This window comes from Cupressus sempervirens, chromosome 4 (genome assembly GCF_028749045.1).
Source record: "Cupressus sempervirens isolate cs-2001-9-10 chromosome 4, ASM2874904v1, whole genome shotgun sequence".
In the NCBI taxonomy this organism is placed as follows: Eukaryota; Viridiplantae; Streptophyta; class Pinopsida; order Cupressales; family Cupressaceae; genus Cupressus; species Cupressus sempervirens.
Genome location: NC_143121.1, coordinates 416,319,560 through 416,344,200, shown reverse-complemented (window position 1 = coordinate 416,344,200; position 24,641 = coordinate 416,319,560). Strand labels below are relative to the sequence as shown.

Genomic DNA, 24,641 nt, shown 5'->3' with positions numbered 1-24,641 from the left:
AAATGAAAAAAACTCTAAAACAAGAATCCTTGACAAAAAATCCCTACCAAACTTCAAGAATCACAGAAATCAGAATCAAATTTTTAGGAGAAAAATCAGAAAAGTTAGAAATGATTTTTGAGGTGAAATATCAATCAAAACTAGAAAACAGAAATTGAGACATGGATTAGAGAATATGAAACTTTGTTTTGAGGAACAAGGTAAAGTCCACTAATAATTTTTGAGGAAAAAGATATTAAAACCCAACAAATAATTTGAGGGGAAAAATTTATTAAAACCCCTCGGAATTTTAAAGAAAACATTACGAAAACACATTAGAAAAAACCCTCATGCTGCAAAACATGAGGTTTCACGTGGTAAACAACATATGCAAACAACATTCAACTCACAAAAAACACATGCAACTCACAAAACACACATGCAAGCAACACACAACCTTTGAAAATCAAAGACTTTTGTTCAAACTAGGAAATTTCGCAGTCAAAAGCCTCGATTTTTTTATCAAAAATCTCCAAAGACGAGCCACAAAATTCTCATAAAATACCTCCAACAATTTTTAATATGAAAAAATCAAAAAACAAATTTCTGGAAAAAGTTTCAGATTAGGAGAGGCAAATTCTATGAGATTCCATTGACCTGCTCTGATACCATGCTATGGTAAATGGATGTTATATTAAATAGAGGAGATGCAAGCTCCTTATATAAATGATAAATCTATAAAGATGATGTTTCTAAAAGAAACAATCTTTAAGTAAAGGCAAAAATAAAAAATTACATAGTCTAAAGATTGACTAAAATGGCCATTAAAGAAACATTACAATATTGTAATACGAACAAGAGGTGACTCTAATTTGGAATAACAATAAACTTACACAGTCAATATTGAAGAATACAAATAAGATTTTAATCTCTAACACTGTCAAACAAGCTATGTCACGAGATAGATGCAATTGGACCTGGGCAGATTCGATAAGAGAAGGAAACCATCAAACAAGGGGATATTATAGTTTGCGATGGGAAATAATATCTGGTGATTAGTAGGTGGATATATTTATGAAAATACTTACTTTGAGTGATATACAGAGTATAGAAGTTGAGACCCTGCAAATATAATGCAAATAATTTATTATTAATTCAATCTGCAATAATATATAACCATAGAATAGTGAGTGTATGATCATCGCACTAGAGGTATCCATTAAATAGCTATTATCATCACATAGGGAAGCACTATTATCTTCCTGGTGTGCTCACTTCACATCATAGTATGAAGGAAATAGCCTTGTTGGGTGGATATTTTGCAACCGATAGTTTTGGTTAAAAAATATAGTCGGAAAATAGGATGACCAACCACAACATGTGAGACAGTCTTTCCTACCTTAAAGGGAAAGCTCCCCCTTCTTACCGTTCCTTGGATCAACTCAAGGTAAGCAAGAAGTTGAGAGATTTTTGTAAAAAGTGTTACCAATATTCTTTCCTCTTAACTTTCAGGAACGAATCCACTTCCTCATGGAGCGTGTAATGGGCGGGGTGAAATCTCTAACTACGCTTCTATCTAAAAGCTGAAAATGGTGATACCAATAAATCAACACTAACTCAAAGGCTAGCTGAAAGTGTATCGATTTGGCTCTAAGTCTGGTCGTATTTCTTTATGAATAAGCTTTACTGATAGGGCACAAAGACTTCCAAAAGTAAAGATATCATAACTATTTGTGAATCAAGAAAGAGATATAAGCTACAGACAAAGCCTCTAGTCTATATCTCTACAATTGCTCCTAGTCAAAGCTTCGGCTCCAGTTGCTTCTTAACTCTTTTTACACTCAATTATCAAGAACACAAGGTTACATGAATCAAAGATAACATATGCAAATCACAGACAAAGGCTCTAATTCGCACAGGTAACAATTTCACTCAATCAAAGTTAAGTCTCAATTGCTCCTTGGTATTCACTTTTCTATCAAAATAGTGCTACACAAACAAAGTTCTGCTGGCACAATTTCTCCAGAGCTCTCTTGCATACAATAAAAGATGATTTTACAATGAGGGGGCACTCCTTTATACAGTGCAGGTTCCTGCAGTTGGCCAATCAGTCACCATAGTGACCCTCATGAGTTGACAGGGCATTTTGGGGGTTTTAGTTATGGATTTACTATTTTTAGTAGTTGCTATTTTTGGTAGCATAGTGGGTGGCTTGGCAGTTGGTTGTCACTTGCGGTTAATCAGGTCAATAATTGCATGAGCTCTTATTTATTTATTAATCATTAAGTTGCATTGTTATAATAATATTTGTATTATTATAATAATGACTTTAAGAGATGTTTCTAAAAAGCGAGTTGGAAAGTTTCTAGTGTCAAGTTCTTTTGGGAAACTTCCACAATTTCTGAAGTGGAATTTTAAGGAAACTTTGGTCAACGGAAAACTTATAAATAAAAGTTCATTCATTGGGAAAGCACGCTTGATTATATATTTGATTTTGTGCCTTTGTGGCTTTTTCCTGGGTTCTTAACTGTATGCCCTTGCTGATGTCTAAGGGTTGGAAATTCTGAGAATTGCACTTGCAATTTAGCTGCTGAGGTATAGCTAAGATTGCCTAATATCTATATTGTTCATCGCTGTATTTGAGAAGTGTTTTCATTCCACTGCTGAAGTATAGTGGATCTGACATTTGCTAGAGAATCTCCTACTGTGGTAACTGTGGTTAAGGAGACAATTGTTGAAGGGTATTAGCTGAGATTGGAGTACGACACTTAACATTTGAAGTAAATCTGTTTGTGAAGATTGCTGGCGGCAATTGTACCTTGGATGCACATGGGCATTATAATTGACTCGTATGGTTCTCTTAACTTCTGAGCATTATAAATCAGTAATGGATTCCAAGCCTTGACTTCTAGTCATCGTTATCACTGTGTGTATTCCATAGCTGCTATAATCCAGAGTGGTTGGTTAATTAGATATTTACTGCAACCACGATTCTTGGCCTATGACTGGCTCTTCCAACCATTCCTTATCAGACTCCAGGCTGGGCCATTATACACTCCAGCTCTGTTACGATACTTATTTAAATTTTTAACGGCATCCTTTTTAATCCCAACTTAAGTGTTGGCTTAAACAATTTGTAGTTGCTGTTTTTGATTGTACTTGCTCAATGTCTCTGCTTAGTCATGGTGTATGTCTTTATTATCTTTAGAAGCCCTTCTATTTTTTGACGTCTGTAGAACTCCATCGTTGATCCATTACTGACTCACGATACACTCCCTACAATGTATCCGTGGGGGTAAAAGAATTTTTTTCAGTCTCTTTGACTTTATATTCTCGGCATAATAGTGCTTGCATAATTTTTTTTCATTACTATGATATCATTGTCTTTTGTTGCTGGAGGTATTTGTTGTGTATGTGTTTTATCATTTCTTTGACCCTAATTCTGCTGGCTCTTCATCATACTTAAAGTCAAAAATTGATAATATTGACAAACTGAAATTATATTCACTGTCATATATTCATTCCATCTTCGTCTCTCTTTACTGACTGAAACTCACAATGACTAAGCAAACTTGATGATACTTTGACCTGCTATTTAGTGTTTTTATCTCTGTTTAATATTTCATGCTTTCTCTAGACTATATCATGTTTTTGGAATTCCATGCTGGTCAAACTGCTAAAAGAATTTTTTTCAGTCTCTTTGACTTTATATTCTCAGCATAATAGTGCTTGCATAATTTTTTTTCATTACTATGATATCATTGTCTTTTGTTGCTGGAGGTATTTGTTGTGTATGTGTTTTATCATTTCTTTGACCCTAATTCTGCTGGCTCTTCATCATACTTAAAGTCAAAAATTGATAATATTGACAAACTGAAATTATATTCACTGTCATATATTCATTCCATCTTCGTCTCTCTTTACTGACTGAAACTCACAATGACTAAGCAAACTTGATGATACTTTGACCTGCTATTTAGTGTTTTTATCTCTGTTTAATATTTCATGCTTTCTCTAGACTATATCATGTTTTTGGAATTCCATGCTGGTCAAACTGCTATTATCACTATCATGTATTGATTTATATATTTTTCCTGAATATGATATGTTGCTCATTCAGACCACTTTTCTTCCTTTGAGTTTGTTTGTTTCACTAAGTTTAGGTACTTGTTGACAGTGGATGATGTCTGTAAACATTTTGTTTCCTTGAACTTCTTTATCTATCTATCTATCTATCTATATATATATATATATCAAAGTAACAAGAATCGGAATCGGCAAGGCTGAATCGAATTGTGAATCGGCCATGAATCAGAATTGAATTGGCCATGAATCAGCAAATTTAGAAAACCTTTGAAATTTAGTAACTTATTTCATAAACCCTTTATCACTGATTCAATTTACCGATTCACAAAAAATCGTTTGGCTTGAATCGAATCGCTGAATCACGTGAATCACCGTGATTCTTGGAACTATGATATATATATATGTGTGTGTGTATGTGTGTGTGTGTGTATGGTATATCTCTTTCTTCATTTTTTCTTATGTATATCATTATCACTGCTTTTGGCAACATATATTTTTATCACTGTGGACTTAGCCTGCTATGAAGTTATTTATTTGTATGCACTGTTGACCCAAATATGATTGGACTGATTCTGATGGTCTCTTGCACTTTTCTTACATGACTTTGACTGCACATAATACTTTGTTCTTATCGGCTCCTTAATTGGCTAACATGGCTTTGTCTTCATTGTTCACATTATATAATTAATGGCTCTAACATTACTATCCACGTTTTGTATGCTGCTCCGATTTTGAGCTCACACTATTCCTTTTCATTTCTGTTCATTAATCGTTTATGAATGCTGAAAGTTGTCATTGCCATTTAACCTCTTATAGACTCTTCATACATTTATGTTTCCGTTATAATTCTTTTGTGTCTTTTACTCAACATATAATCTGTCTTATATACCTTTTCCATTTATTGTGCTTGACACTTGTAGTTTTTCTCATGCTCATGAAATCTTTTGATATCAATGACAATATTTCTATCAATCTACCCCTTTGTCATTAATGGTAATACTTCTTTTGGTTCTCCACCTTTCTTTACTTCTCCCCCTTTGACATCAATGGCAAAGGGATAACTATTAGGCTGCAAACCAGTCTTCAAATGCTCCCCTTGTGAAGGTTATCTCGTACTTCCCCTGAGAAGAATTCTTTAATGCTTTTGTACGCTCTAGGTTTATTACGAAGTAATTGGAAAATATTTGCTTGTTATTAATAGAGACCAAGAGGTCTATATATACCAAAGAATGGAACGCTGTTTCCTTAGGAAATGATCGTAAAGAATAGAAATTTTCTATTCTAGCTAAGAGAAAACTAACAGTTATCTACAACTAACTAAAGAATAGAAACATTCTATTCTAGAAACAGAAAAATAAATATTATAAACATTCTAATATTTACAGAAGATTACAATAGATAACCATTAGATACTAAACAGAGATAATAGAAACTATCTATTATCGTAATACTCTCCCTCAATGATTAATCTATCCAGAGCACAAACTTGTCAAAAAGCGTAAAAGGCAGATTTTGTCTGCTCAAGGTGCTCTGCACTGTTCGCTATGGGCTGCGAACCAAATTGTTTAGATAGGGCAGCTAAGAGCTTCCAACATTCAACCTTCATGTGCTCAAACTTGTTGCAATAGTTGCATTGAGTGTTTTCCTTCCGGGAGCCTTCTGAATTTGGAGCAGAGGATGTTTGCTGAGAAGACTGCTGATGGTACTTTGGATAATGCTCCAAAACTTTGCAGATGAGCATAATGCTCCAAAACAAACTGCAAAAAGCCATGATTTTTAGGAGAAAATCGAAAAAACTGAACATGAATTTTGGGGTGAAAAATCAATCAAAACCCAACATGATTTTTAAGGTGAAAAATAAATCAAAATCTGACAATACAAAGCTTTGTTTTTTTATAGGAAAAACAGTAAAACCCAAAAAATAATTTTTGAGGAAAAAATTACAAACCCACAAAGGAATCCCACACAACTTTGCACTTGCTCTATTGCTGTCTTAAATACGATTGCTTCTAGTATAATTATCGTGCCGCATTTCTGACTTCCCTTGTTATTTGAACACGGCAAATAAAGATGTCAAATTTTCTAGAGATTATAATTGACTGGTATGGTTCTCTTAACTTCTGAGCGTTATAATTCAGTAATGGATTTTGTTTCCAAACCTTGACTTCTAGTCATCATTATCACTATATGTATTCCATAGCTGCTATAATCCAAGGTGGTTGTTTATTTAGATATTTAGTGCAACCACGATTCTTGGTCTATGACTGGCTCTTCCAACCATTCCTTATCAGACTTCAGGCTGGGCCATTATACACTTCAGATATTTTACAATACTTATTTAAATTTGTATCGGCATCATTTTTAATCCCAACTTAAGTGCCAGCTTAAACAATTTGTAGTTGCCGTTTTTTATTATACTTGCTCAATGTCTCTGCTTAGTCATGGTGTATGTCTTTATTATCTTTAGAAGCTCTTCTATTTTTCATGTCTGTAGAACTCCATCGTTGATCCATTACTGACTCATGATGCTATTGAAAATTATAAATACTCCTGACAATGTATCCACGGGGGCAAAAGAATTTCTTTTCAGTCTCTCTGACTTTATATTATCAGCATAATATTGCGTGCATATAATATATTCATTACTATGATATCACTGTCTTTAGTTGCTGGAGGTATTTGTTGTGCATGTGTTCTATCATTTCTTTGACCTTAATTCTGCCGGCTTTTCATCATACTTAAAGTAAAAAATTGATAATATCGATAAACTGAAATTATATTCACTGTTATATATTTATTCTATCTTTGTCTCTCTTTACTGACTGAAACTCACAATGACAAAGCAAACTTGATGATACTTTGATCTGCTATTTGGCGTTTTTATCTCTGTTTAATATACCAGGCTTTCTCTAGACTATATTATGTTATTGGAATTCCATGCTGGTCAAATTGCTATTATCACTGTCATGTATTGATTTATAAATTTTTCCTGAATATGATATGTTGCTCATTCAGACTGCTTTTCTTCCTTTGAGTTTGTTTTTTTCACTAAGTTTAGGTACTTATTGACAGTGGATGATGTCTGCAAACATTTTGTTTCCTCGAACTTCTTTATATATCTATCTATCTATCTATCTATCTATTTATATATGGTGTATCTCTTTCTTCATTTGTTCTTATGTATACCATTATCACTGCTTTTATCAACATATATTTTTATCACTGTGGACTTAGCCTGCTATGAAGTTATTTATTTGTATGCACTGTTGACCCAAATATGATTTGACTGATTCTGATGGCCTCTTGCACTTTTCTTACGTGACTTTGACTGCACATAATACTTTGTTCTTAACGGCTCCTTAATTGGCTAATATGGCTTTGTCTTCATCACATTATATAATTGATGGCTCTAACATCACTATCCATGTTTTGTATGCTGCTCTGATTTTGAGCTCACAGTATTCATTTTCATTTCTGTTCATTAATAGTTTATTGATGCTGAAAGTTGTCATTGTCATTTTGTTATTATCCTCTTATTGACTCTTCATGCACTAGTTTTTCCATTATAATTCTTTTGTGTCTTTTACTCAACATATAATCTTTCTTATATGCCTTTTCCATTGATTGTGCCTGACACTTGTAGTTTTTCTCATGCTCATGAAATCTTTTGACATTAGTGACAATATTTCTATTAGATGGGTTAGCATTTGTGTTGGATTTTACTTTTAATCTCATGGGGTTATCAATTGGATTGGAGCTATCAATTTGGTTGTTGTTTTGGCTGATGTTTTATCTTTTTTCTGGAGGATTACTTCACGGTTGGGTTGGACTAAGAAGTTGATGCTTTTGATGCTTCTATACAGATCATGAGTGAAGTGGAGTGGTGGTAGTATTCGGTAGCCTTTGTTATCATTGGAATCTTATGTTTGTGTTGTTTGGACAAGTGTCTAGTTGGAGCACGATAGCATGCTTTAAGATTTATGTGGTTTCATGGATGACCGTGATAACATAGTTTCAAGAGGAAGCTATTAGGAAAGCAAAGATTGAGACTAATGTGATAAAGGAAAAACCCAATAGTTTCCTAACTAGAATTTCCAACAAGGTGAAGAGTTGAAGAAAAATAATCAATGGAGACCATGTTATATATGTCAAGGACTGTGGAACAAGGGGCACAAGTGTCTAGAAAGGGAGGGACTATTAAAGAAAAATCCATGTTTCAAAAGTAAAGGGCCTTGGAGTCACAACCATCAGTGTAAGAGAGGGAAAATAAACCAAATGGAAGGAAGTTGTAATGATGAAGTCCATAGAAAAAAGAAAAATGTCAATAAACAAGAACATAATGTTTCACAAATTTAAGGTACCCTTGTGAGATATTCATTCCCCTCTAAAGGGAACTATTTTTAGATACTAAGTTTAATTATTTGCTTGAGGACAAGAAAATTTGGGAAGGGCGGACACTCTGATACTAGTCCTACCCTCCCAAAATTGCTTGTCCTCAAGCAATTCCAATTTTCATTTGATTATCAAGATCACAAGTAAGCCATGGCTTTTATTCGAGTTATGAATTTAATTAAATAATATAATCAAAAGTTTGGAAAGTGCACTTACCTTGAGTGGTACGAGATATTCCAAATGTTTAACCAAATTGATGATCATGAGATTGATTCTAATTTAATAATGGGTTATTGATTCATCAGTTGGATTGTGTTCGATGATCAAATGTTGTATGATGACAATTTATAGATTTCATAACCTCAAGATTGTTGAGTTTCCTCAAATGGTTCTAAACATAATCTGATTGTTGACTTTATAATGAGGTGATTGATCTTCATAGTTTCAATATCCTTTGTTGTAGTTGATAGGTCTCTTCATGATCGTTAGTATACATCAAAACTAGTAGTTAGCAAATTGAGCTTAGTCACTTTTACTTCTTACTTGACCTCTTTAGAGTATGGAAAATTTCATTGTCATAGGGTACTAGATACTCATCTACGAGTAGGCTCCCTCAAGGTATTGGGACTGCGTGTTTGTACCCATCTTGGACTCTTTCCTCAAGGATTTTGAATTCATGTTCTTACCCATCTTGGGGTCTTTCCTCAAGGCATTCAAAACCATGTCCTCACCCATCTTGGAACCTTTCCTCAAGGCATTGGAACCCATCTCCTTATCCATATTGGGGATCTACCCATCTCAAGGAGATTTACTCTACCTCTCCCATTTTAACAATAAGTCACTTGTATTCAATAGTTTGATCTTTTCATTAATTAAAATGTTTATAATTTTATTCACTATATAGGATGGCAAGATCATGCTCTGATACCACTGTAATGTCCCTACTATTAGGGTTAGTTTGGGACGAGTAATACCTGGAAAATAATTGTTAGAATTACAACAATAACAAAACTAACTATATTATTCTACCCTCTAATTCAACCCCAATCTTAAGGATGTCTCTAGATCGGGCTTCGTAGCTCATAGCTACCTCGCCGTCTTCTTGGGAGCACTCCCCTTACTATCTAAGGCTAGTCACATATGCATATGTTGACATCATCAAAATATTTTGGCACATGGAGATTATCTATCAATCCTGGTCATGGTGGTCAGATGAGACCTTAACGCCTCACATATCCCATGGCAGAGATTCCTTTAATCTCCATGGTGTCAGCCCAATGGACTGACACAATATTATCCAAGATCCAATGTTCCTCATATAAGGAACTATACAGATTATCATAGTAAAGTATATTCACATTATTCCATTAAAATCATATTACTCCTATAAAACAATATCATTCGAATGGATTCCATTTGTAACTATAACCTTTATAATAATAAATACATAATTCCAATACATAGTTCATTCATATATATAATTCTATTACACTTGTATATTTCATTTATATCACATATATAATTCTAACACACTTGTATATTTCATTAATGATATCCTATAATCTCTAATATGGAAAGGAACATTATGAAACAAATAAGTATTACTAATAAAACATACCTTTAAATATTACTAATAAGCATACCCTTATTCTTGAGACCTTATCTTTTTGTATATGCATTTGGTCATATCTACGTGCAATGAATGGTTATCTTGTTTGAATCTTTTTTAATTACTGATGCCCTACAAATAACATCGATCAAGGTTGCATAGAATCATTGTTTAATAACTTGGCATTCCCTTTTGGTGAGTTGGGCACCACGTGTACCATCTTATCAGGGGTCCCTTTATATATTACGTCTGACTATATGATGTTTGGGTGGTTCTCTGTCAGCATTTTACTCCCCGTCTTCTCTTCATCAATCCTTATATTGCAGCCTTGGCTTACGTGGCATAGGAAGTATTTCTATTTATTTTTTCTTTCTGTTTGCCTTTTCTATTTGTTTCATGAATGCATTTGTATTGGCACGTTAAACTAGTTAATGCTGACGTGTCTTTTTTTTGGAGGATCCTTATTTTTCACATACTGTCTGATATTCCCTTTGTGCATCTTTTTTTAATATTTACTTTAATGCCTTATTTGTCTTGTCGCTAATTGTATTTATAACATGCGGATATGTCCTTATGATAAGTCATGCCTCTTTGGCATGTGTGATTAGGTTTAGTGGTAATTAGTTTAATGCACTTAATATTTATATTAAGCTGCTTAGTAAATTACTAATGTGTGATTATAGCTTGATGTATTTGTTTAATTGATAGTTAAGTCACTTGATCAATATTGATTAAATGGGTTGATGTGTATGTTAATAATAGTTAGTAATTGATAATGATTATATTATCTATATTTGATGATATTGTTTAGTGGGTGATTGTATTTGAAGATTTATATATCTTTATCTTTGATTTATGACAATAGTGGTATTTTATTTATTTATTTCTATTTTATTATTATAACTTATTATTTAGATTGTAGCTTCAAGGAAGGGGATATTATAAAAATACACAGAAAACCCTTCCACTTGAAGGGAAAAGCCCAGACACACCAGCAAAATATCTATTTTAGTGAAGACAAGTTTGAGTAGAAGGGTTTTTATTTTTCTTAACTACAATATACAAGCAATCGTATAAATAGATTGCATAAGACTCTTCATCTTACACACTAAGGTCTCTTTGAGTCCCAAAAAATAAGATCCTTCATATTTCCATACATTAACACTTCACATTTCCATGCGCATGCCTTTTTGCATGACGTATGACACCTATCTTTTTATGCAATGTTAACTTAAACATTCTCACAAATGTCTCTTTCAGCTGAAGGTGACCATAACGGTCATAACAAACATATTTCCACTTTATAAGAGCAGAGATGTCTATCGCAGCTACAAACTTCAACACTTTTGACATCTGTTTAGTTCAAAATGGTTCATTCCTCTTTCTCCAATCATCTCAAAAATGCCACTCTTGTTTTTAATTGCATTTGTATGGTTCAGTGCATATCCCATTGGAGGCAATCCAACTTGACCATTTTCAATCTGAATTTTGCTTCTAATGTTGTTAAAAGGTGAGGGTTGGTACCCACAAGTAGATTAGAAGGCTCTGTGAGCTATAACTTAGTACAAATTTTGGAGATACCCCTGTTTTTTGTACATGGTTCTTTAAATATTTGTACATTTTTGAGTGGCATTAATAAGTTAAGTTGAAGTCGTGTTCTCTTATATTTTTCTGATTAATTATATGTTGCAATTTGTTAGTAATTCATTTTCATTTTATCTCCTATATCTTTCTTCAACTAAATTTCTTTGAAGGGACAAGAAAAGTTCTATTTCCAAAGCTCAGCTGCAGAAGTCTTTACCTGGTTGTTTGTTCTTTTTTCTCTATGAGTTGTTTTCTTTCGTTCATTTGTGGATCAAGTTTAGAGGTGGTGCTTACTCCCAAGTAATATCTAAGCTTGTGTTAGACTTTTTTTTGAACTTGGAGCTTGTACTTAGCAATATTCAGAATCTATTTGCAATTTGCAGACATATATGTTCAAGCTTATGAAGAGTAGTGGGGTCACAGAATCTGGAGAGAGTGAGAGAACATTGTTACTTGTTGAAAGTGGCATACGATTGCATACAACAGTTTTTGTTCGGTAGGAGTCTATTTTTTAATCTCTTTTCCACTTAAAATATTCTTTGTTTATATTTGTTTCTATATTTATGCTTCAATACATCCCACATATTTGCATTAATTAATTCAAAATAGAATCTAATTCTTTTTATTGATATTGGTGTATCTTGTATAGGGACAAAAGTATGACTCCGTCTGGGTTTACTCTGAAATTACGAAAGCATATAAGGACACGAAGGCTTGAAGATGTTCGTCAACTTGGAACTGATCGTGTATGTATATCTTTCCTATTAGTGAAGTTTATAATCCAGTTTTAAGAATTTTAATGTGCAGTCTTTTCATCAATCCTAGATCTACAATATAATTTTGACAGTAATAATTCCCTAATATTTGATTCAGTGTTTAATTTCTTTGGGTTGTACTGACCATTTTGCACCCAAGTTGCTGGATTTTCTGTACATATTTCAAGCTTATATTCTTTTCAATTTTGTAGGTTGTGGATTTTCAGTTTGGGCTTGGTACAAATGAACATCATATCATTCTTGAGCTTTATGCACAAGGAAACCTTCTCTTGACTGATTCTGACTATAATGTTCTTACACTCTTAAGAACACACAGGTTTGCCTTCTGAAGAACGAAACTATTGTAAATTCGATTGTTTTATAAATTTTGTAAGTTTCTTTTTCAAATGTTTGAGATCAAGTACATTGAGGGACAGAATAACCATAATTTTCTGTCTTTTGAAATGTAGCAGTTGGTATTAATTAGTTTTGGTGTTTCCTTTTGGTTAAATGACTCTTTTCTAAAACAAATATGCTCTATATTTGGAATAATTTTAATATGAAGGGATAATTATCCGCAGGAAAAACACCAAAGGATTTTGTAGATGGCCCAACCACTTGATAGATTCATGTGGTAGGATTGGATTCTAGAATCTGAGAAAACATCAGCTGTAAACCGTCTTCTCAAAACTTAACTGTTTACTTCCTCTTGAATATTCAGTCATTTGGTTAGATTTGATCTCTGACAATTTATTTTTTCATAGTTATTCCCAAAAACTGGTTTTCGTTGAGGGAGGTGAGATGTTAAAAGGCTTTGTTGTTTGTTGTTTGGAAAACAAAGTGGGCTGTACCGTTTGAATAATTGTGAATATAGGGGTACTTATCCACAAACAAAACACCCAGGATTTTGCATCTGGCATCATCACTTGATACAGCATATAGGATTTAGGTGGGATTTTAGAATCTAAGAAAGCAAGAGTTTTAATTTTCTTTACAAACCTCAACAATTTTCTCCCTCTTGAACTTTTGGAGATTGGGTTAGCTTTAGCTTTTGATTTTTAAATTTTTTTTCTCTCAAATTTTTAGTTTTCCTTATGGGAGCTGAAATATTAAAAGGGCTTATTGGAGGCTTATTTGGGGCTCCCTCAAAACTTTCATGAACTCCTTACTTTTCTTTTTTTTAAAGACCTGATTTGTTTTTCATATTCTTGAAACACTTAATATTATTTTGTCTTCCTTAACTGCTTTTGTTTCTTGGATGGAATCCTGGTTGCACTTGTGCTTTTTGAATCCTGTTCTCCTTTTTTATAGGCTGAAAAGTCCATGGCTTCTTGTACTAATCTAGAATACTTTTCTGCCCATTTATCTGAGTCTTAGATCATGGTTTTAAATTAAAAGTTCATAGCAGAAAAAATCTTTTGGGGAAAATATCAGCAATATTAAAGTATTGGTATTTCTGAAAAATCAGGAAAGTCAAACGGGAATTTTTTTCACTTAAATCAAAGTTTCTAGACTCCAACTTGGCACATCTTGGCAAGGCTGACATGACTTGGGATTTGGTGAAAAAGATCAACAAAATTTGGCAAAGTGACAAAAACCCAAGCAATTTTAGAGATTGTAAGGATTTAAATCTTGTTTCATGCACCCTTTATTGAATAAACCCTTAAAGATGCAATAATATCTTCAAATTGAAGCTAATTTGATCACACACACAAGCATATTTTGATCACATAAGCATAAACACAAATTGTAGCTGAAGGAAATAGCAAACTTAGCTATATAAAATTATAAATATTGTCAAATGTATATAAAACTCATGGAATATGGAATCCATGAAATTGAATGTTCCAAACATATATCAAAACAAAAACAAGTCTATGGTTCAACCTCTGAGGAGCCTACATCCCTCCTACAAAGGTGTCTAAGGTGGGTCTTGGATGAATGAGCAGACACAGTCTTTGCGTATAAGACACTACTTTGACCAACATTAGTATTGTCTGTGCATGTGTTTGATTGTGCTCTATCCTCCTTGTCTACTATGGCTACAACATCAACATCTCTATTCACCTGGTCAATCCACTGAAGGTCATTGTTAGTAAAGATGGGATTTGTAGCCTCTATGATCCACTCAGATTCTAGATCGACTTCCTCTAGTGTGGTCAAGGTGCTATCTGCCGGGTGGCAATTTTGTAACTTACTTTGACCACAACTTACAAGACTACGGATAGTTTGCAACCAACAATTTTTAAGGATCAATTGCAAAATAATAGCTCTAGCCATGACATCTAAGACACACTCGCTCCTACTTCTCACTCAAAGAAACCTCCCCGCTCTTATTTTGATTAGTAAAATATGATTATATTAGTTATAAGAGAAGGATTACAAATGATATACAATCAGCTCAGAAAAGACTAAGCCATAAGACATCACCATCATCTCTATCCTATTCCTTCTAAATGAGCCTAAGGCACTAACATCTTTCTCCCAACATCACACACAACATATCATAACGAGATTACATATTAACTATATATACATTAGTTATAAAACCCTACTTTTGACTTAACACCATTGTCCTGCATTTTGTCACCACAAAATGCAGGTAATAGTACGAAACCTTTTCAAACTAGTTTCGCATCTCTCTAAGTTGAATTTGATATTCAATTGCTTAATGTTGATCGATCAATCAACTCATGGGCAGATTATTGCAGATGAGGCCCTACTATCTATAGGCCTCACTTTCATTCCCTAAAATTCTAAGAGGCCCTTTTCGACTCTCTAGAGCCGCCATAGAACCATTATAGGGCCAATTTGTATATCAACTTGTTTTTTTGAAGGCTTTCGTCAAGTCTTTTTCGTTTTTTTGTTTGTTGAGCCTATGCTTGATTTTTGAGGCCTTCATAGCCTTTTCTTTTCTTTTGAATGTGCGTTTGTTGGTTTTTAGTCCTTTGGTCTTGCTCAAGTCATGGCTTTCAGTTTCCCCTTCGATTCGATTTAACCTAGAGTGTAATCGGAGTTGTTAGTCAAGAGATATGGCCATTTTATTGCCCTAGAAGTGGACCTTTTTGATGCAACAACACAAATTAAAAATATCATGTTATATTTTTAATTTGACATTCACTTTTTGAAAAATATAACTTAAATTCACTTTATGTTATTTTTTAAGTTACTTCATCATTTAAATTTTCACTTAAAGTAACTATAGTGCACTTTATATTATAATTTTAAGTTGAGTTATTTTTTGATTTTTCACTTAAGTGACTATATTAATTATATAGATCAATATTTTTTAGCATTTAAATCAAATGCTCTAATAGATATTACTTTTAAATGTTATTTACATGTTATATTGTTAATATTGTATGTATAAATAATTTATGTCCCACTTAAGTAATATTTTAATGAATTTAAATTGGAATGTGCTTGTTAAATCACTTATAAGATATCAAAAGTGGACATTTTATATGTCATTACATTTAAAATCCATCAAAAGTGGACCTGTTACATGTCATTGCATATAATTTTCAACTTTGAAATATACATCCATCAGAAGTGGACCTTTTTGATGTCTTAGCATATAAAAGTCATCAAAAATGGACCTTTTTGATGCCATTGCATATAACTCACTTGAAATGTGCAATGAAATAAAAAAGGTGAGTTTTATAATTTTAATATGCTATTGCATCTAAAACATGAGCTTTCACTTAAAATATGCAATCAACCCAAAAATGTGAGTTTTCAAACCAAATGCATATTTTAAAACATGCCATGCCTCCCAAAAGGTGCGTTTTGCCCTATGGAGGGATTTTTAAACATGCAATGGACACCAAAAGGTGCGATTTTCACCTTATGCATATTTTAAAACATGCTATGGACACTAAAAGGTGCATTTTGCATTAAAAGTTCATGTTCTTGCCCTCAAGAAACCCGTTTTTGGAAGAACCCATGCAAAGAGCCTCAAAGAACTAAAGGTGCATTTTGCATTAAAAGTTTGTGTTCTTGCCCTCAAGAAACCCGTTTTTGGAAGAACACATGCAAAGAGCCTCCAAGAACCCGATTTTGAAGATTGTGGGAGTTTTCCTTCATGGTTTTTCATGAAATTTTCTCTAATAGGGTCTTTTTTTCCTATCAATGGATTTTGCAACATTTAAAATGAATTATATCTTGCTAAAAAACGTTATTTCAAGTTCCTTCCAAGGGCACATTTTTGGAAAAATCTTCAAATAAATCCATTTTTGGCTCACGTTTTTGCCCCAAGAGGAATCAATTTTGCATGTTGTGGTGTTTACATTTCATCTTGGTACACGTTTTCAACTTGGGAGGCCAAAACCTTTTATTTCCACACCTTGAGAAAAATGTTTTTGGCAAAAAAATGTCCCATGAGCATAGTTTGCCAAAAACATTGGAATTTAGAGCAATAATAGGGCATGTTTTTTGGCATCTACCGCTAAAAATGCCTCATTTGTTGCCTTCTCCATTTTGAATTTGCAAAGTTTGAAAGAGTCCAAGTGTTTTTAAAGAAATTTTCAACTTTGGAGCATCTTTTTCCATCATTTTTGGCATCTAGTCTTCATGTAAGTGGACTTACTCTTTCTTGCTATTTAATTTGTGCTTATCTTGCTGATTTTATGCACATTATTGCTTGGTGATTGCCACTTGTTGAAATTGATACCATGGAAAGTGCATTTTTCCTTTAAAAATGATGAAATTGTTCATTTTCATGTTTTTGGTTTTTCCCCAAACTCTAATTCGAATTTGCATGTTGACATGTTTGAGTCATTTACCAAAGGTACGTTTTTCTTTTGAAGTTTTTGTGTTTTGTGTGCTTGCTTTCAGTTTTCTCCACTTTGGAGAAGTTACAAGTTCTTTCCCAAGAACTTATTCTTGTTTCACTTCATGTGAAAGCATCATCACATTTCACTTCTATCTTCCATGTCACAACACTGCGCATTTTATCCGATAAATGCGTTACATGTTTTCCACTCATTCACCGTCTGCACATGCATGTAATCTCATTTTGTGCTTCCATTTTCACTCATCTCACTTTCCTTATTCACTTGCACGACACAATTACACGAAATGTCCTATGTCTAACTGCATCTCAAAACCCTGTTTTTGACTTAAAGACACTTTTTGAAAAGTAAAAAAATATCATTTTTATGTACTTTGACTTCACCTTTTCACCAAAGATTTCCATTTTCCATTTCCATCTCTCCATATGCACTCACGTCTTCATGAGAAAATACATGTTTTTCCATTTTTCTCATCTTTCCATGTTTCGCATCTCATCCGTTATTTGCACTTACATGTAAAAACTCAACCTCCATCCGCATTCGCATCTCATCTCATCTTTCATTCCTTGTTACATGTAACATCTACATGTAGTCATTTTTCATGCAATAACATCATGAAAATCCTAAGTCACGTTTGAAAATTAGCAATCTTCATTCGCATGCGTTCCACCTTCACACATTTTCATTTCATTTCATTTCATTTCATTTCCATTTTCAGTTTTTCACCTTCATACCACTTCATTCCGCATTCCATTTCCATTCACATTTCATCTCTATTCACTGCGTATGTATATGATTTCTCTCTTTTGAGATCATTTCATCGGATCTACAAAGTCTCCAATCTATTTTTGAATGTTTGTTGCTGATTGAGAATCAACTTGTATGGCGATTTCCTTTGATGATGTGTTTATGTTTTGAGATTTTTGTGTTGCAGCACAAGTGCAAGAGGTGCTTTCACCATCAAAATCAAAATCCAAAGGCAAGATGAAATATCAATTTGATAAAGAGTTGCCTCATGCAACTCCATCATCAATTGCATCTGTTCTTGATAACGTGATGGACACAAAGATTGGTCATGTAGACGTGGTTGATTTTCTGCGGAGAGTAGAAACTCCAGTTGGCCACGAGATGAAGCACATCAAAAGAAATCATATTCACTTGTGTTTGCATTTCCTATGGCTGCTATGGAACCTGATTTTGTTCTTGGATGTGCAAGATGTTTCAGCCCAAAATCAAAGACAATCAAGGATATTGACGGCAAGGTTGTCATTAGTCTTGACCAAAGGTCATTGAGCAGATCTTCAAGGTACCACATAATGCAGAGTGTGCAGATCTAACCAAAGAATCATCTTTGGCAAGCTAGAATGAGAAGAAAGGTGATTATTAGAAATATATTAACCAATATTGGTTAAACAATAAAAGGAATAACTTCTCAAGATGGCCAAAGACCGTTCATCGGTCTAATTTCAAACAAGAATACAAAGATCTCATCATTTTACTCAGCAAAGTTTGCAGTCTCAAAGATTCTACTGATTTCGAGCCATGGATGTACAAGTGCATCTTCCAAATCATGGAAAACAGAGAACACATCTTTTGGGGAAAGTTGATTAGCATTGCACATTGCCTGTAGTTGCTCAACGTAGGAACTTCAGCGCCCTTTTACATGAACTCCTACCTCGTCTACATTGCTGCTGCTATGGGATCTTTCTTTGGTCTCTCAACAAAAGGAGATCATCTTCAGATTCTAGTTTGGGATTACTATGACCAGATCACTTTGGCTAATAGTAAGTCTCATTACAAAAGAGTCCAAGATGCTTTCTTTGGGCATTTCCGATGTTTATTCGATAAACAATTATCCATCAAGAGGGTATCTGATGCAACATGGGAAAAGGTGAATCAATATAGTTGAATTTTTATTCAGTTTCCAACTTTTACATACTTGTGGGTTAGGTATTTTAAAGGCGAACCGTATACCTTACCATGGTATGTTACAGATAAAATTATCCTGATGGAGTTAGCTAGACAACTCATGGAAGTGCAGAGTGATCAACATACTTTGCACAGGCCTGGTTTCAGTATCACTTCTACCAAATGCTTACAATTGTTAATTATTCAATCAACTCTGTGCAAAAAGAAAAGAATATGGAAGTAGAGTTGTAGTTGATCACCTTGAAGAAGTTCAAAGCCAGATTCGACTTTAATTATCGAGAAATGAATTCTCAGATTAGGAGAGCTTACACTCATGTTCATCACATTGAGGACATTTGAATTGATATGAGAATAGAGCTGGATATAATGAAGATGGACTACTGCAGATTGACTTTACAACAGAGAATCGATCTTAACATGCTGGAGATTCTTTCAGATTTTCAAGTCAAAGATGAGGACAACATTCTTGATCCGAAATTTCATCAAGTTGGCTTTGATAAGAGGTGCCCTTTTCCTATTTAGTGGCAACAAAAAGAAGGTACATTTATCTTGGATAGATTTCAATCCATTTTGGCAAATACCAACAAATGGCTGAAAATTAAAGGTATTAAAAGAGTTAATTCTAAGTTGGGTTTGGATTATGGAAGCTTTGGCCCTCCCAGAGGGAAGTCACAACTGTAAATTATAGGGAAATATGGTGCCTCCTCTTTTGATTTGAAGAATTCCCTCAAATTCAAATTAAAGGTCGGAAAAGGATCTAAGTCATTCCAGAATCAGATGAAGAAAAGTCAGAGGAATTAGAGGAGGAACTGGAGACAAAATCACATGAAAAGAAGATGAGAAGAAGAAAGGGAAATCATGATACATATCTCCGTAAGGCCTGCACAAACTCATTCACCATCTGTGCATGAAGCACCTTTTTTGGATGAAGTAGATGATGATGTGGATTCATTCTCCACTCTTTCCACACCTTCTATTCCAGTCTTGGAAGTCAATACAATGGCTCTTCCTATCTCTTCTGCTGCTCCTCTCATCCTGGAAATGAACAATATGAGCATTTGGGAAATGTGTTTGAGGATTTTCCAACTCTTACAAGTGGTCAAGTTTCCCAACTTGATACATCTTTGACGGGTTTTGAGCTTTTCATGATGGAATCTTCTCATCATGCTCCTATGCATTCAGCTGTGTAGATTGAATCTTGCTCAATCACGACTAAGATACAATCTAGATCAATGCCAATGGTCTCCACTGTACTTGCTTCTGCTGATGAAAATTTCGGTTTGCCTACATGGTTGAGCAGAATAACAACAAAGAGAAGAAAAGTGGTTGTACCTCTGGATAATCTCCCTGTCAAGAAAACCAAATCCAAATCTTTGAAAGATAAGATTGTTTCAAGGATTTTGGTTGATTCGGATAAATCCAAATTTGTAGAAGTTGCTAAGCTCTTGGTGGACAAACCTGTCAAAGAACTTACTCGTTCTGATTACAAGTTCACTAAGGTTGAAATCAGGAAACATTCATGTCTGAGTTGTTTACAAGATGCTCAAGATGCATTAGCTAATGTATCAAAAAACAATCATGAACTATGGGAGAAGAAAAATCAATGCAAACAGGAGGTTTCTCGTCTGAACGAGCTTAGCCAGCAACAGTTTTCTCAGAGTGTAGTTGTTATGTCTCAGACAGCCAAGTAAAGGAAGCTGATTGAAGCCGCCAAGTTTTGGATAGGGAGAAATCATCTCTGAAGGAGTTCGAACCATCACGAAGATATTTGCAGTTCTTAGGTGTTTCAAAGAGATGAATGAAATGGAGCGAAACTTGATCTCTTCTTTGACTCGAGAAGCAGATGATTTGAAGGAAATCCTCAATGATTGGGATGAAATTGCAAAATTTGATCTAGATGCCTTGGTCTCATGTGACATTCTTCCATCATGTGAAATGTTCTTCAGATTTCAAGGAATTATTGCTTGCAAAGAGGAAACATTGAGGAAGCTGATTACAAAGTTGTAGGCAGCCCTTGGAGATTGTCAAGCAGTTGAAACAAGTGTTACTTGTGATGTGGAACAAATGGGTTGCTAGGTTCTTGATGAATCTGGTAATCTCATTGCAGTTGAAAGGGTAAGTTCAAAATATACAATCAGGATCGATGCTGATGTAGATTCTGAAGTCTTTGATTCGCACCCAATGAATAAGTTTGTCTTGTATAAATCTTCGACAAAGCACTTGTCAAATTCTCTAACAACAAATTTCAAGGTTGTGCAATCATCGTATGTAGATGTAGTGAGGATTGAAGCCATATCATAACATATAGGCACTTGAAAAAGATGTGCTGTAGGAAAGAATATAAAAAGAGCTTTTTCTCCTAGTGAACACAAGTCTAAATTAGTTCTGAAACTAGTTCACTCTGACTTATGTGGATCTATGCCAACACTTTCTCTAGGAGGATTCTCTTACATAATATTCATTGATGATTTCTCTAAGAAAACTTCTGAAAACTTCTGAGTTTTTTGTACCTCCGTTGGGATTAAGAGGGAGTATACAATACCTTATAATCCTCAATAGAATGGGGTAGCAGAAAGAAAAAATAGAACCATTGTTGAAGCATCAAAAGCCATGCTTCATGATCAAAATCTACACTTCTCTTTTTGGGCGGACGCCATCAATACTGTTGTATACATTCAAAATAGATGCCCACACCCAATACTAGAAAATATAACACCTGAATAAGTTTTAATAGGAATTAAACCTGACTTAAGTCATCTTAGAATATTTGGGTGCCTTGTTTAGAATTTGAAAAATGAGATGAAAGCTCTTTGCAATTGTTGGTATGGAGCTTTTGATGCACCAAAGGCAAGTATTAAGCTGCCTTAATATGATTTGTTAAAGATTTTTTGCTCTTCCCCTTGATGGTTGCACTTCTATGCATTCTATTTTTTCCATAGTTACGGGACTCTGTGAGTCCGAGTAGGACTTTGCGAGTCTAAGCTAGGGTCCACATTTCCGAGGCAAATGGCCTCTAGACTTGGACTCGGTAGAGTCCTAGCAGAGTCAGCATGGACTTGCCGAGTCCAAGGACTCTCCTGATTCACAGAGTTCCGAGCTCTGGAGCCTCTCTGGCAGCATGACTCATAAAGTGCAAAAAATAATAAAATAAAGGGTTAAGTGAATTGTTTGTGCTTTGTATAACATCTATTTTACCTAAAAAGATATTCCATCCTTTGCTAATGCTTGTGATAGAGAGAAAAGAGTTAGATAAGAGTATTGGGGTTTTGAGAGAGAAATTAGCAAATTAGTTGGCTCTCCCATTTCAATTGCTAACTGTTTATGCAACTTTGTAGCTTTCACTTAAGTATTGAAAGGAGCTAAAGGAAGCATTGGAGGAGGCTTCGACAAACTTACTTGCATTTCCATTGTTTGTGCAAAAATTGAATGATCTTGTCTTTGTAGTTTGTTTACTACAACCTTTGCCTTCTCCATAGACTGTCATGTCCCCATTTTGGAGGCAATTTGATTTAATTAATTTAATTAATTAGGTTGTCCAAAATAATGAATATTTTATGAGGATGACTAATTAATTATTTTAATTAAATAAATAAGTGGTATTAAGTTAATTATTTATAAAGTTATCAAATAAATAAATATTAAAAGGTAACTTTATATTTAATTAATTTAATAAAGTGGCTTGAATTATAAAATATTTTTTATAAAGTCACTTAATAGATAAAATAAAATAATGTTCTAGAAGTTTATGGAGAAAGTGGAGAAAAAGAATAAATAGGCACCCCGGGCTTCATTCTAATCATCCAGTTGTTTATTTCTCTCTTAACATCAAATTGTGATTTAGTCACATAGTCTATTCTGGAGCCAAGTGGTTTCAGATAGTAAACTCCCTTGGATTAGCATAACTGAGGAAGTGAAATATCTTTTGAAGGGTTGCACATTTGGAGGTGATACTTCAGTCACTTCAGCTAGGGCATCATTGGGCCTAAGGCCATTTTCAGCATTTCAGCATTTCAGGAGGCAATTTTAGCAGGGCCGAAATTATTGGAGGTCATTTCGAGCAGGTCTTAAATTATAGGAAGCCATTTTAAAGCAGGCCGAAAAAGAAGCTCCGAAAAAAGCAATCCGAAAAAAAGAGCAGAAGGGGCAGCATTGAAGTAATTTATTGCAGCCATCTACAATCAGGGGCGGCAGCTAGAGAGGCACGACTTGGCCACTTGAGGAGGTTATTTTCTGTTCAGTGGTATTGCAATACATCTATTCTCTAAGGCGACTTCATATGCCAGGTCTGATGTGTATTTTCATAGTTGCCTTTCACTATAGAGTGCTGTTGTAACTGTCATTTCATATCAGACCTATCATTCATTAATAGATACATCATTCATTTTTACATTTCTCACAATGGTATCAGCAATCCATGGCTTTAGTTGTATTTAATCATGCATGTGAATAGCGTACTGCTGTAGGGGAGTATTGAAGTTAGATATTTAGTATTGCATTAGTTTTCATTGGCAGCTGTAGGTGTGTATTACTTTACTAGCGATCATCATATTTTGATATCTTTGTAAATGCCAAGAGTCTTGGCTAACTTAGTATGAATATTGTATTGGATACTCATTCTCAATCAAGGAGATACAATTGCTGGTCATTAATAGTTGTCTTTGAGCGTTAATATATCATTTTTTATCAGCCAGTTAGCTTGCATACCAACTGTTTGTTAAAATACCAGTTGGCTGTAGGTGATCATTTTCATGATTAGAACTCATATATGCATTCACTATTGCCAAAATTAGTTGCATATTTATGTTAGGTCATTGTTTAGACAATTTGGAGTCTTTTGTAAGCATTCTCTTTGAGGCAAATCCAAACAAAAATCATTGCAGCAATCTGAAAAGTTATATCAGTCAGAGGACCCTTGCTTGCAAAGTGTTTGACGAAATGTCAAACCACTGAAGTATAAAGATTTTTGGTGTTTGAAGAAGTTATAACCTGTTGGGGTTATTACATAGACAGATCCAGGGCACTGATATATCACCAATTGTATTAGAGATTGTTGATCCACATGCAAAGTGAAACACAAAGATTGTTGATCCTGTCTTCAGTGATGAAGACGTGGAGTGGGTTGATTAGGTGGATTGGGAGGCAGTGGCAGTAGCGATGGCAATCAAGGAGGCTATGGTGCAAGGACACCGAGTGCAGGACCCTGAGGCTAGGAGTGATGGATCTAAGTCTGATGATGAAGATTATGTGGGTGTGGATGAGGATGAGGATGCCCTTGAGGTTCAGGTTCAAACATAGGGAGAGAGGATGACTCTAGAGTCTTCCATCACTTATTTTAGGTGTATTCATAGGAGGGCATAGGCTACTATGAGCCTTAGTCTTCTACGCTCTAGCTGATATTTTGATATATGTTTTGAACTTTTGATTCCTTGGATTTCATATATTGTAGAAATTTAACTTTATATTATATTATTCAGTTTTTTTCTTTCAAAAATTCGCTTTTATACTTATGTGATC

General features: G+C 34.3%; 1 protein-coding gene across 1 annotated transcript in view; it reads left to right on the top strand.

Moving 5' to 3' along the window:
• EMB1441 (zinc knuckle (CCHC-type) family protein) overlaps positions 1–24,641 on the top strand; it is a 231,980-nt gene that overhangs the window by 9,293 nt on the left and 198,046 nt on the right. Inside the window, exons 2-4 of the mRNA XM_089825338.1 lie at positions 12,034–12,146; positions 12,300–12,396; positions 12,618–12,742. Coding sequence (XP_089681464.1) covers positions 12,034–12,146; positions 12,300–12,396; positions 12,618–12,742 — 335 coding nt within the window. The remainder of the gene's footprint in view (positions 1–12,033; positions 12,147–12,299; positions 12,397–12,617; positions 12,743–24,641) is intronic.